Here is a 14,361-nt window from a genome sequence, read left to right as displayed (position 1 = left end):
CCTGTGTTGCTCAGTGGATTGAGCATCATGCCATGCACCAAGAGGTCGCCGGTTTGATTCTGGTCACGGCACATACCCAGGCTCAATCCCCAATGGGCGGGGGATGTGGGGGCAGGAGGCAGCCAATTGATGTTCCTCATCATTGCTTCTATCTCTTTCTCTCTCTCTCTCTCTCTAAAATCAATAAACACATTTAAAAATAAATAAAATTAATTTTACCTTTTTTTTGTAAGAGGACATTTAGAAAATCACAGAGGTAGAAGAAGTAATTCATAGAAGAAATTGGCTTAGGAAATAAGTTATAGAGGCAAAGGAAGGGCTCTTGGAGCTTAGAAGTGGGGAAGGTAAAGGTGATGTGCCTGGAGGGGAGGAGGAAACAGTGAGGAGGAGGGAGAGTGCAGTGAGTTTCAAGGGTGGAGATTTTAGGAAAGGTCCCAGAGGGAGACCTCAATAGAATATTCAGAAGCTTTCCAGATGTGTCCTTTAAGGGTCCAGGGTCTCCACTGATTGATTGGTTGGTTGGCACCAGGGCAGGGGTTATTATCCAATGCAGCTGGACCTGAGATTTTGCTGCTTTTCTGGGCCTGAAGCTGAAATACAACTGAGCCTACATATTATCTCTAGGGAGGAAAGGTCAAAGGGAGGGTCTAAACTGAAAAACCTGTTTGTTTTTACTATTAGTATGATTACTAGTAAATTTAAAAATTATACATACAGCTCACAATATATTTCTATTGAACAGCGATGTTCTAAGAAAAAAAAATGACTCAAACTGGAGAATGACAGTTACTAACACTAGTCTGAAATGGGGAGGATATTCTTTTCTTAATTCATGTAATGACAGAATTGATGTACAGTTGGATTAGATACACATACATAACTGGTTGCCTTTTTGTTTGTTTTGTTTATCATCACCTGAGGTTATTTTTTGCATTTTTTTTTTAAGAGAGAGTGGAAGAGAGGGGAAAAGGGGGAGAAAGAGAGAAACACGGATTTGAGAGAGACACATAAATTGGTTGCTTCACGTAGGTGCCCTGACCAGGCCTGGGATGGAACCTGCAACCCAGGTATGCGCCCTTTGACCAGAATTGAACCCATGATCCTTCAGTGTACAGATTGACGCTCTAAGCACTGGGCCACACCAGCCAGGGTACATATCTGGTTTTTGACTCTTGGCTAAAGGCAGTGGGATTTATGATGTGCTTGTTTAAGGTCCAAAACTCCCCAAACTTCCCTTGTGACCCAGTGTAATTGCTTTACTGAAGATTGGCAATTGGTTTAACTGGTTTGGCAAGAATGGCTTTATTATTTAAAGGGCTTCCTTAAGAGTTTCTCTTTGCTTTCCTAGAAGTCAGATCTTTGTGATTGGAGCTAGGAGACTCAGCACAATCCATATGTGCACATATGACTTGCATATGGGCATCTGTCAGAAGTCTTGCCTGCCTTATTTGTCCCACTGCACCACATCCTTTGACTTTAAATAAAAGCCTTACTTTGAGATTGCTCTGTGGAGTTTGGTGAGTCTTTTCAAATATATAAACTGGGGTAAACTTTGCAATGAAATATACAAGGAACTAAAGTTTTTTTGTGTTTTGTGTTGTTTTTAAAATGTTTTTAGTGATTAGAGAGAGAGAGGAAGGGTGAGACAGAGAGAGAGAAACATTGATTGGCTGCCTCCTGCATGCCTCTTACTGGGATCGAGCCTGCAACCAGGGCATATGTCCTGATAGGGAATCAAATCTGCAACCTCTTGATTCATGGGTGATGTTTGCTGAGCCGCTGGCCCGGTTGGTTTTATTATTTATTGCATTTTTATGCTTTAGGTAATCTTAAGAGATTAATAGAATTATTTGTATGTCACATCCTTAAAATATTACAATGTTTATTTTAAAATGAAATTTGATTTTATTTTTCCTTCAGCAACCCTTAATAGAAAAGTTCCCCAATCACAGCTTATTCCGTTGTATGTTTATTGACTGTACTGATGAATAAGCTCCAGAAACTAAATTTTAAAATGTCATTACCTAAAATGGACACCTACTAGTTTTGACCGTCTAGCACAGTGATTCTCAACCTTCTGGCCCTTTAAATACAGTTCCACATGATGTGACCCAACCGTAAAATTATTTTCGTTGCTCCTTCATAACTGTAATGTTGCTACCTTTATGAATCATAATGTAAATATCTGATATGCAGGATGGTCTTAGGTGACCCCTGTGAAAGGGTCGTTCGACCGCCAAAGGGGTCGCGACCCACAGGTTGAGAACCGCTGGCATCTGCATTTCCTTTCTGATTCTGGTAAAGATAATCACAGAAAATCTACTCTGCAACACATCATGTATACATGCACACACACAAGATTCTCTGGGCCCAGCCCTGCAATATATACCTCTCCCCCCCACCCTTTCTCAAACACACTCAAACACACACACACACACACACACACACACACACACACACGGTTACATTACTAACTGTTAGAAATAATTCATATTTTATAAAGAATACTTCTGATCACCTACATTTTTAGACTGCTATACTTTTAGACACGTGTCAAAGAAAAAATTTTCTTTACTTACATTTTGGTTTTTTTCTAATATTGAAAAACATTAAACCAAATATTGTTTGTCTTGTTTGTTTAAAAATGATTTTAGCTTGTGATCCTCTTTTTGCAAAGAGACTACAAACTCTGTAGAAACTTTATGCCACTTCTAAAAGTTAGCTTTCAAGTAAATAAGTTTTTAGTATAAAATGGGATCAAGATTAAATAGAAAAATCACCATCTGGCAACCATCACAGTAATAATTCAGCCAAGAAATATCATCAGATGCTAAAATCAGAGGATAGTTTGATGAGAAGCAATATGTTTATAGTCTTCAAGTACTCTTTTAAATCAGACTACTTACTGATTATAAATACAAATAAAAAACACTTACTATTAATTTCAAAGGGACAAAGAATAATGTTGTAACGGAGAGACCTAGCAGACAGAAACTTAATGAAGAGATCACACCAACAGGGACAAATCAAATCAAATCAAGGGCAATATATATCCAGTATTTAATCTCTGGTACAGGATACAAAAAGAACACATCAATCCTTCTGGGATAGTCCTACTGAAAATGTACTACTTGAATCCAAACAGGAAGAAACATAAAAAAAAAAAAACCCAACAAATTGAAGTATATTCTATACAATAACTTATCTATGTAATATTTAAAATTTATCAATTATGAAAGTCAAGAAAAGGCTCAAAAACGGTTCCAGATTGAAGAAGACCAAAGAAACATGACAACTAAATCTAATTTACATATAGATCCATTTGATAAAAGGCAAACCTTGGTGATACAGGAAAATGTAGTAGTGTAAGAAATATATATTGGAATATTTGGGGACGAATGGGCAGTAATTTAACAATTTCCTCTCAAATGGTTCAAAAATATGTTTGTACTATTCTTACCAAACTGAAAAACTAATATTAATTATTTTTACCATTTTCAATACTAGTCCCATTTTCCTCTGGATCTGACAGGTTTCTAAAATAATCATCTACTTTTGGGGTTGTTTTTTTTTGGAGAACAAGGTTCCAGTGGGCTTGGGGGAGCACAAGATTTATGAGAATTTTCAGAAGTACTACCAAGATTAGAGACTAGGCACTAACAGAAGGAAGAAAGAAAATATATTAAGGAAAAATGGAACCTATTACCATTCAGGCTATCCTCTGGACACATGTACAAACAGATCTGTAGAAGTTTAAAATATGTGCTTTTCCAGAAAGATGCCTGCTACACAAAGCAGTGGTAAAGTATATCACAATATGTAGCTTCAAGAATTGTTACTTTTACCAGAAAGCAGAAGTCTAAAAGCCCATTCTACCACAGTTAGATAAAATGTTTTAAATTTTACTGTTTAATTTCTACATTGTAATATTTCAGAATGTACCAATTTTTTAAAAAGTAGGTACTCCTATTTTAAAGCAAGCAATTAAATATTGGCAATATCTACAAATATATTTTTCAAAATACTACCATTTTTAAAAAGCAGTTTCTTTAATATGATTTCCCTGAATTTGATGGATAAGAATTTCTTAAGATGGGGTTAAAGAATGCAAAAAAATAAAGACATACAAATTCCTGAGCTCTACTCAAAACTCAAATCAGTTTTTAACAAAACCTGCAATAAAATCTACTTTTAGGTTTTGTAAATACTACTTGTGCAGAAAAGAGTTAATATAGTAGGCCTGAGTCGGTTATCTCTAGATGTGTTGGCTTGTTGGCAGCTGATCACTAACTAAGCTTTTGAGTCAGCTCTTAACCACTTCCCAGACTGAAGAGTGGCACACTGTGCTTGAGTGGTCTGTACAAATAATGTAGTTTATGATGAATCCCTGCTTTCCTCCTGGGAGTCCATAATTTTGGTATGTGGTAAAGTAGAAGGTGCCTATGAACTGACTCCGATAAAAACTCTGGGCAACTGAACGCTGGAGCCTCGCTGGTAGAAAACATTTCAGACTTGTGATAACTCTTTGCTAGGGGAATAAACCATGTCACATGTGACCCCACTGGACCTTCAGATTTCACCCCATGTGCCTTCTGTTTACTTACTTTGCTTTGCATCATTTTGCTGAGTCCTCTGAGTTTTCCTAGTGAATCATCAAACCTGGGGTAATCTTCGGGTACCTCTACACTACTTTAATGTATAAAATTCCTTCTGCAAAGTTCCAAGTATTTCAATGAATTGTTATATATACATTAACAACTTGTAAATTGATTACTTTAAGATGACAGAAGCTTAAAGTAAGCCCTATATGACTCACAAAATTATTTACTTTTTGAACTACTATTAAAACAATATTCAAAAGATAATTTAACATTCATTTTCTCAAAGTTCAAATTAGCTATTTTAACTATAAGTATAGTTAATTTGAGATTTTATTACATGGTTGCTATATATTTTTCTGTATGTTTAATTATTTGTAATTCCAGCCAAATTAAACCCATCCTTTTCCTCATAAAGAAACAGAAAAACAAACCAAATGCATACACAAAACAGTTTATTGTCCATCACAATTTAGGTAGTGTTTAAAGTGATACATTCTTACCATGTGGAGTGATTGTCTGTACAGGTTTAGTAGGGGACCTCACATTCCATATAGTCAAGGTGCCATCGGAATGACTGCAAATAAATTGTTTTCCTTCATGATGCCAAGCCACAGAGTGGATAGCCTATAGAAAAGGGGTGCACAATTCCATTTTTAAAAACAAAAATTTAAACATCAGGATACTCATAATTGGTATTGTAATTAATTTTCAAATCTCAGAGGGAAGGCGGGGTTGGGTGGGTGGGAAGAGATAAATTAAAGAACTTAGTCAATGGGGATCAATGGGGGATTACATATGTAATACTTTCAACAATAAAAATTAAAAAAATAAAGCAAATATAGAAAAATTTTTTTTATATATTTCTAAAACTGAAGACAATGTTAACTTTACATTCCCATAGTAATTTAATTTTCTAGCAATACGAATGAGAATTTAGTATTGACACTATTTTGACTGTTTTTACTTCATTTACTCCCTAAACCAGCATAAGGAAGCTATAATAGTTATATATATATAAAAATAAAATTTTAAGTTCAGAAAAACAAAATGTATTTTTATACTTTCTTAGAATAAACTATACCTAAACAAATGACCAAGTAAGTAATCACAACCAATATTTCATGGAATAACTAGTTGCACTGACATAGAACAAGTTTTTTAAATTAACTAAATTTCTAAGAAAATAAATTTCTAGGTTTTATAATTAAGATCAATTAAAAATGCCTCAAGTTGACCTTTTAAACATGTTATTCATTTCTCACAGTAAGTACTGAAGCAATTTTTAAAATCTGCAGAGACCCTCTTTCGACTAGAAATTTATTTTTATAACTTTAAGGCACTTAAAAATTATCTTTAAAATATTTTTATATAACCAGATATGTTTCCCTTCCATTTTTATGTCCTAATATTATTTAATTTTTTGCCTGTAAAAAATATTTTTATCACTCTTCTAGGTTCTTTAAATTACTTCTGTTCAGCTCAAGTTGATACACTACTGTTCTTAATATTCAATTGACTTTAAAAGCTACCCTACTACCCTAGCTGGTTTGACTCAGTGGATAGAGCGCTGGCCTGCGGACTGAGAGGTCCTGGGTTCAATTCCAGTCAAGGGCACATGCCCGGGCTGCGGGCTCGATCCCCAGTAGGGGGTGTGCAGGAGGCAGCTAATCAGTGATTCTCTCTCATCATTGATGTCTCTCTCTCCCTTTCTCTCTGAAATCAATAAAAATATATTTCTTTAAAAGTAAAGTATCTCTAAAAAATTCTAAATAAAAACTTACAACAGTGATACATTTATTCCAAAATACATATGAAATTCCACAAACCAAATCTTAAGATAAGCAATCTCTTAAAAATCATTACTGTAACATATGAGTAGTGGTAAGAAGCTATTCACAAAGCTATTTAAATTTATTTTTTAAAGTGATAAGGGAAATACAAGATAGATCTACAGTGATGTCTGCAACCAATAAATTTAAAAAATTCTAATTATGTATATCCCATATAATAAAAGGCTAATATGCAAATTGACCGAACAGCAGAACAACCGGTCAGTATGATGTGCACTGACCACCAGGGGGCAGGCGCTCAATGCAGGAGCTGCCCCATGGTGGTCAGTGCGCCGCCACAAGGGGAGCACTGCTCAGCCAGAAGCCAGGCTCATGGGGAGAAGACCCAAGCCATCAGTTGGACATCCCCGGAGGGCTCCCAGACTGCGAGAAGGCACAGGCTGGGCTGAGGGACCCCCACCCCGAGTGCACTAATTTTGTGCAATGGGCCTCTAATATGTTAATATGTACATTTTCATAAACATATTATGTATAGAGGCCCTATGCACCAAATTCATGCATGGGTGGGGTCCTTAGGCCTGGCTGGCAATCGTGGCCAATCAGGTTCCCTGCATCCCGGCCTCCTTCTTCCCTCGCTGCCCTGCACACCACCACCGTGCAATTCCTCGCTTACTGCCTCCTCCTTTCCTCGCCACTGTGTGGTTCCCTGCCTCTCCATCTCCTCCTTCCCTCGCTGCCTACGTCGCTGCCACCCACCTCTGGTTCTCCGTCCCAGCCCAGGGCCCAGGAGGTTGGCTGGCAGGCCCGATCAGGTGATTGAGACCTGCTGGCTGGGAGAGGGGCCAACCATCACCACTGTAGCTGGGGAGGGCTGCGGGCCAATTGTTGCCTGCCAGCTGGGGGAGGAACGGTGGGAGGGACCTGGGAGGTTGGCCACTGGCCCCGAGGAGGGATTTGGCCGTTGGCCACCCTGGGAAAGGGGCCATGTCCGCCGCCACCCACTCCCAGTTCCCCGTCCCAGCCCAGGGGCTCAGCCGGGGGAAGGGACTGGAAGGTTGGCCAACAGGCCCCATCGGCAATCGGGACCTGCGGGCTTGGGCAGCTCCTGTGTTGAGCATCTTCCCCCGGTGGTCAGTGAGTGTCATAGTGACTGGTCATTCTGGTCATTCCGTCATAACGGTCGCTTAGGCTTTTATATAAATAGATGGAAAACTAATACTTTTACCTTGCCAAAGAAAACAAAATACATCTTTATTTAAAAGTACTTTTTATTTATTAAGACAGTAAATTATTAAACATTCCAAAATAAATACTAATTGCAGGGACAAGTGGTTCCCAATTATTCTGGATAACAATGAGAAAAATATTATAGAAAATACCCCACTAAAGAAAAAAACATAATGAACTTTATATGCAATAAACAAGAACAAGTTTTTCTATTATTTCTGCAATTTTCTAAATACAAATCCAACTTATACATGAGCTCATTGTTTCTAATACTCTCGCTCTAGTGTCATTAGATATAATACTACATGTTACATATGTATGTGCATAAGTATATGTATAAGTTTTTATTATATACTAGAGGCCCGGTTCACAAAAATTTGTGCACTCAGGGGGAAGGGGGAGTCCCTTAGCCTGGCCTGTGCCCTCTCGCAGTCTGGGACCCCTTGGGGGATGACCATCTGCTGACTTAGGCCTGCTCTCCCGGGGGATTGGGCCTAAGATGGCAATCAGACATCCCTCTGGCAGCCCGGCAGCCCTCAGGGGATGTCCACTTGCCAGCGGGGAGCAGGCCTAAACTGCAGTCGGACATCCTTAGCGCTGCTGAGGAGGCAGGAGAGGCTCCCACCACCACCGCTGTACTGGCAGCCATCAGCCTGGCTTGTGGCTGAGCAGAGCTCCTCCCATGTGAGAGCACCCTTACCACGGAGGGCAGCTCCTGCATTGAGCGTCTGCCCCCTGGTGGTCAGTGTGTGTCATAGTGACCAATCATTCCCAATCCTTCTGCTGTTAGGGTCAGTTTGCATATTACCCTTTTACTATATAGGATAGAGGCCTGGTGCACAGGTGGGGGCCGGCTGGTTTGCCCTGAAGGGTGTTACAGATCAGGGCGGGGGTCCCGCTTGGGTGCCTGGCCAGCCTGGATGAGAGGATGATGGCTGTTTGCAGCTGGTCACACCCCCTTCAGGGTGGGGGTCCCCACTGGGGTGCCTGGCCAGTCTGGGCGAGGGGCTGAGGGCCATTTTCAGGCTGGCGGGCGACTGAAGCTCCCAACCTCTCCTTTTTTTTATTCTTGGATTTATTTACCTTCTATGGCTGTCACTGGAGCTGAGAGCCGGCTTTAGCTCTGAGGCCGGCTCCAGCTTGAGGCCTTGGCTGCTGAAAGCAGGTATCTGAGGTTTATTTACCTTCTATAATTGAAACACTGTTGCAACTCCAGCTCTGAGGCCCGGCTGGCTGAAAGCAGGTTTCTGGGGTTTGTTTAGCTTCTATAATTGCAACAATGTTTCTTAGAGTGCAGCTCAGAGGCCGGCAGCTGCAGGCGGGGAACCTTGGCTTCCTCCATCACTGGAGCAAGCAAGCCTCCTGTTCGCTTCAGCTGCCTGGCTGCCGGCTGCCATCTTGGTTGGCAGTTAATTTGCATATTGCCCGGATTAGCCAATGGGAAGCGTGTCAGAGGTATGGTTAACTACCATGTTTGTCTATTATTAGATAGGATTACTTTAATTTTTTTTTTAATCCTCACTTGAGGATATTTTTCCATTGATTTTTAGAGAGAGTGGAAGAGACAGGGAAAGAGAGAGAAAAATATCCATGTGAGAGAAACACAACAACTGGGCAGGGCCCGGGCTGGGCAGGAGCCTACAAGTAAGGTGCATGCACTGACCAGAATTGAACCTGGGACCCTTGGGTCTGCAGGCCAACACTCTAACCACTGAGCAACCAGCTAGGGTTCTTTTAAATTATTTTATTTTTTGCTAATCCTCAATCCAGGATATTTTTTCCATTGATTTTTTTAGAAGAGAGAGAGGGAGGGAGGGCTGGAAAGAGAAGGGAGGAGAGAGAGAGAGAGAGAGAGAGAGAGAGAGGGAGAGAGAGAGAGAAAGAGAGAGACATTGATGTGAGAGAGACACATCAATTGGCTGCCTCCTGCATGGGCCCCTTACTGGGACTGGGGATCAAATCTGCAACCCAGGTACATGCCCTTGACCAGGAATCAAGCCCTCAACCCTTTGGTCTGGGAACTGACACTGTAACCATTTAGCAACACTCTCCAGGGGTTATTATATATTCTTATGTAGTATATATATATAGCATTTTATGTATGTATGTATGTTTATGTGTATAATAAATGCCACATAAATTATCTATATATATAAAAGTTAAGCAACTGGACTGTTCGCTATGACTCGCATTGCGGTGGCCAAGCAGCCCAATCACCCCCCAACCTACCGCAGCCTCTCCCCCAGGCCGGCCCAGCCTTTGATCAACCCCTACAACCCCGATCAAGGGCAGGGCCGGCCAATCTCCCATGGCCCCTCCCCCTGGCCGGCCTGGCCCCAATCAGCTTTCCCACCCGATCTAGGGCTGGCCGGTCGGCCAACCTCCTGCATCCCCTCACCCGTGCTGGCCCAGCCCCAATCGGCCCCCATTCGGGGCAGGCCGCCAGACCCCACCCGTGCATGAATTCGTGCATTGGGCCCTAGTATATGTATAAATCATACAATTATACCTTTTCATTAGTGTTCTTAGGAAAATGAAATAGTAATTTGTGTTAACAAAATAGAAATAACAAATCTCATTAACCAAATCTGTCACATGCTCAGAATTAAAAGATTAATTTGGAGCAAATCTGAATAATTCATTGGAGAAGATATGAGATATAAAGTAAAAAGGATTACGTGGGGTTGAGAAATTTTGTGTGTAAGTTGGCTTTTTTTTTTTTTTCTCCAAGAGAATATAAAATTTCCAGGAGATTCTAAACAGGTAACTTCATTTTGAAAAGATAACACAGAAAACTAGAGATAGAAATGATTAAGAGAAATGGATAAGGAAAGAAATCAGGGGCAGAATAAATGGAAAGGAGAAGAGCAAATAAATGAGAGATGTTCAAAAGTTGTTGGAAAAGATGAATTCAGGGTAGAGGGCAAAAAATGGAGAGAAGGAGGTAAGATGATATAGCTATTGGAATAAGCCACAAAGGAGCAGTATATAAAATTCCAAAAGTTCTTTAAAAGATGTACTAACAAAAAAAAAAATCTTAACTATAAAAACGCTCATGAAGCAGTTAATAAATTAAGAACCTCAGTTTTTTATCTTTGATAATATTTAAAAAAAAAAAAACAAAAGAACTGTCTACTCTGAGACATTCTTTAGAAAGTAATATCTAATTATTAGGCTTGATAAAAGTAGTACATATGATGCTTTCTCCTATTCATATAAAATAAGAGGGCATCTTGAAAAATAATATTCTAGAAAGAGAACTGGCTATTTATCAAATTTTACACTCACCAACTCAAAATAAAGGCAAAATTAAATAAATTCCCTACATGCTGGTTTTGAAAATTAATCAGTATTATTAGAATCACTTAACACTAAAAGTTTTATACATCATGGTATAGCTGCTCTTACATTATATATATACTGATTAACATTTTAGCAGACTTACACAAAAAACAATTTCTGTTCTCCTAGAAAATAAATTTATTCAATATTCAATTCAAAAGCAACATTGATTCCTAGTGTTAATCATATACTGTAGCTAAAACCCTTAGAAAAATATGAACAAAATGATAAAATAATTAATTTTATTATGTAGACTGATTTCAATACTGAAAAAGGTCTAGTTTTGTTTATTATTCTCACATAATCAAATAATAAGGTAAGTGCTTAGAGCACTGAATGAATTATTTCTTGAATCTATGAATAATCCATTAAATTGTATAGTTTTGGCCCTAGCATCTTAACTTTCAAACATTTCAATATTAGTTCCACTACAGATGGGAGACAGAAGTAATACTGTATAATTGAACATGATAATTACTGAAAAATACATTTTGTAAGATAGTTGATAAATTACATATTGAATATTAAGTGATTTACAGTTTTTTTCTCTATTAAGATTTTAAACAGGCACGAATTACCACTCTGCAGTAATATATCTAGACCTTGAATGTCACTGACTTCTAATATCACACAAACTAACATTCCATCGGATAGAAGAGCAACAGCATTATCTATAAAGTAATCTTGCTAAAAGTGAAAAATGAACCTGAGTTTAATCAAGTCTCAGTAAACTATCCAATTTATAGGATATATGAGGGTTAAAAATAGGTTAAACACAATAGCATGCAGCCAGAAAAATCCATTCTTTGGGAGACTATCTTCAACAAATGGCAAAATAAGGTAAGGAAGTAAAAAAAGAGAAGAGAGCCCTCGCTGGTTTGGCTCAGTGGATAGAGCATTGGCCTGTGGACTGGAGGATCCCAGGTCCGATTCCAGTCAAGGGCACATGCCCGGGTTGTGGGCTCCATCCCCAGTAGGGGGCGTGAAGGAGGCAGCGATCAATGATTCTCTCACATCATTGATGTTTCTATTTCTCTCTCCCTCTCCCTTCATCTCTGAAATCAATAAAAATATATTAAAAAAATAAAAGAGGGAGGAGAGGTCTACAGTTTAAAAGAACTTAAAAGAATTACTTTTATTATGTAGACTTTGATTTCAATACTGAAAAAGTCTAGTTTTGTTTATTATTCTCACATAAATAATAAGGTAAGTGCTTAGAGCACTGAATGAATTATCGATCCATATTTGGGTCTTAAAACAAGCAACAATAAATGTCTACAGGAAGCATGTCAAACAGCCCAGCCAATATAACAGTACATAAGAAACGTTTTAATAAAAATTTCATAAGTTAGTTTTTACAGTATTCTGTTATACATAATCTATCTATATATATAAAAGCCTAAGCAACTGTCCAACTGGTAACTAATGATGTGCACTGACCACCAGGGGGCAGACGCTCAATGCAGGAGCTTCTGAGCTGCGGTTAATTGGTAGCTGCGGTTCTTGGGTGACGCACCCGGAACCAGAGAGGAGGGAGCCCGATTCTGGGGTGCGTCACCCGTGAACCGCCCTCTCACAATCCAGGACCCCTCGGGGGATGTGGGAGAGCTGGTTCGGTCCAATCCCCATAGGCCAGGCCGAGGGACCCCACCAGTGCACAAATCCATGCACCGGGCCTCTAGTATTAGTAACAAACTACAAAGTTCACTAATGACTGATTACTATAATCATATTGCATTCATTTCCCTTATGCGTCTTACACGCAGGCGCACCATTTCTCTCCACGAATGCTAGCAGCGAATATTTTTGCAGCTGATTGCCATGTCGTTAGTCTTGCACTGACTTGTTTGGTGTGCGCAACAGGAAATATTTTGCTTTTGGAGAACAAGAAAAATAGGTTTATTTGCATTACGCTTATTAATTTATGCAGTTATTCAGTGTCTGGTAAGTTAATGTTCAAGAAAAAAATATTAATTTTTATTAAAATGTTCTATTATTTTACATTAACGATTACTCATTTATTTCAGCCCTTTGTATTCAGCATGTCTCTATAGAAATAAACCTACGTTTTTATGAAAATTGAAGCTTTTGCCCTAGCCAATTTGGCTCAGTGGATAGTGTCGGCCTGTGGACTGAAAGGTTCCAGGTTCAATTCCAGTCAAGAGCACATGCCTGGGTTGCCGGCTTGATCCCTAGTGGAAGGCATGCAGGAGGCAGCTGATCAATGATTCTCTCTCATCATTAATTATTCTCTCTCTCTTCCTCTCCCTTCCTCTCTGAAATCACTAAGAATATATTTAAAACAAAAATTGAAGCTTTTGGTTTTTTGCAACCCACATAAACTTAAATCTTGTTTATTTGGCTGGTGTTAGCCTTTGAGTTTGACATGCTTGGTCTACAGCGTATTACAATCATTTGTATAAGATAAAAATACAATGTTTATTAATTGGCTTGTAAATGTATAGAATAATTCTGCAAAAATACATGAAAAATTGGTAACACTAGTACCCGGGGTAAGAGAATTGAATGGCCGGATGACAGGAGTGGGAAAGAGATTTTTTTTTATATCTTTTGAGCTATGTGAATATATTATCTATTATAGAAAAAAAATGTGGTGTGTTTTATTGCAGTTATAAAGGTTGCCTAAACTAAAATCAGCAAGTTCTTAGAAAAGCTGCTCTGAACTAGAGAAATGACAACATCTTTTGATTAAAAAAATGTTATTACCTCATCATATGTGTATCTGTAGTCACCTTTTTTTGATTTGAGGTCCCATAAAACTACTGTTCCAGATTCAAAGCCAATCAAAAGCTGTAATAAAAGAAAATGCCACATTACCTAGGAATGGTAGTAATCATATGAAGCATTTATTTTCTGACAAGAAAGATAACAATTATCATTAATATGCATCCAATATAAAATTATAATATAATTAAACATCTGCATTGTTAATTACTAATCACATAGATCACAAATGAGAATACTATATTTCATATTTATATGCATTTTATGATTAGGGACTCAATATATATCATACAAGTTTTTTGAGAAAGAAAACTACCATTTTGAAGTCCTCAGTGTACATTTTAATTACTATAATAAATTAGCAATACAAGTTAACATTTATATGTGCTTTAAAGTTCACAAACTTTCATAATTCAACATATTATCAGGTACTCTCATTTATTTATCTACATATTAATTAGTTCTAAATTATATCCAGCCTAGATCCTTCTCATGAGATTTAGACTCATAATTCCAGTGGCCACATCTCCACTTATCTACTCAAGACGAACCTCAAAGTAAATGTATCCAAAGTGAATTCATTATTTTCTTCCCTATCTTCCTCTGGTATTCTCTGGTTGCAGTGTCTCACCATTTTTTATCTCAACATTCATTAA

The 14,361-nt window shown here is 38.4% G+C and overlaps 1 protein-coding gene across 11 annotated transcripts in view; it reads right to left on the bottom strand.

Annotated features, from left to right (window-relative positions):
- Positions 1-14,361, bottom strand: part of STXBP5 (syntaxin binding protein 5) — a 154,588-nt gene that overhangs the window by 89,106 nt on the left and 51,121 nt on the right. For 10 of the 11 annotated variants that reach the window (XR_004968790.1, XM_036316933.1, XM_036316935.1 and 7 more), the window contains exons 7-8: positions 13,688-13,771; positions 5,102-5,225 (exon numbers count right to left, since the gene is read on the bottom strand). Coding sequence is in view for 10 of the 11 variants with exons in the window: in XM_036316933.1 (XP_036172826.1) it covers positions 5,102-5,225; positions 13,688-13,771 (208 nt within the window). In the remaining variant the exon portion in view is untranslated. The remainder of the gene's footprint in view (positions 1-5,101; positions 5,226-13,687; positions 13,772-14,361) is intronic. The other variant, XM_036316937.1, reaches the window with a different exon arrangement.

Source organism: Myotis myotis, unplaced genomic scaffold, assembly GCF_014108235.1.
Source record: "Myotis myotis isolate mMyoMyo1 unplaced genomic scaffold, mMyoMyo1.p scaffold_m19_p_7, whole genome shotgun sequence".
In the NCBI taxonomy this organism is placed as follows: Eukaryota; Metazoa; Chordata; class Mammalia; order Chiroptera; family Vespertilionidae; genus Myotis; species Myotis myotis.
This window is presented reverse-complemented; position numbering and strand designations above follow the sequence as displayed.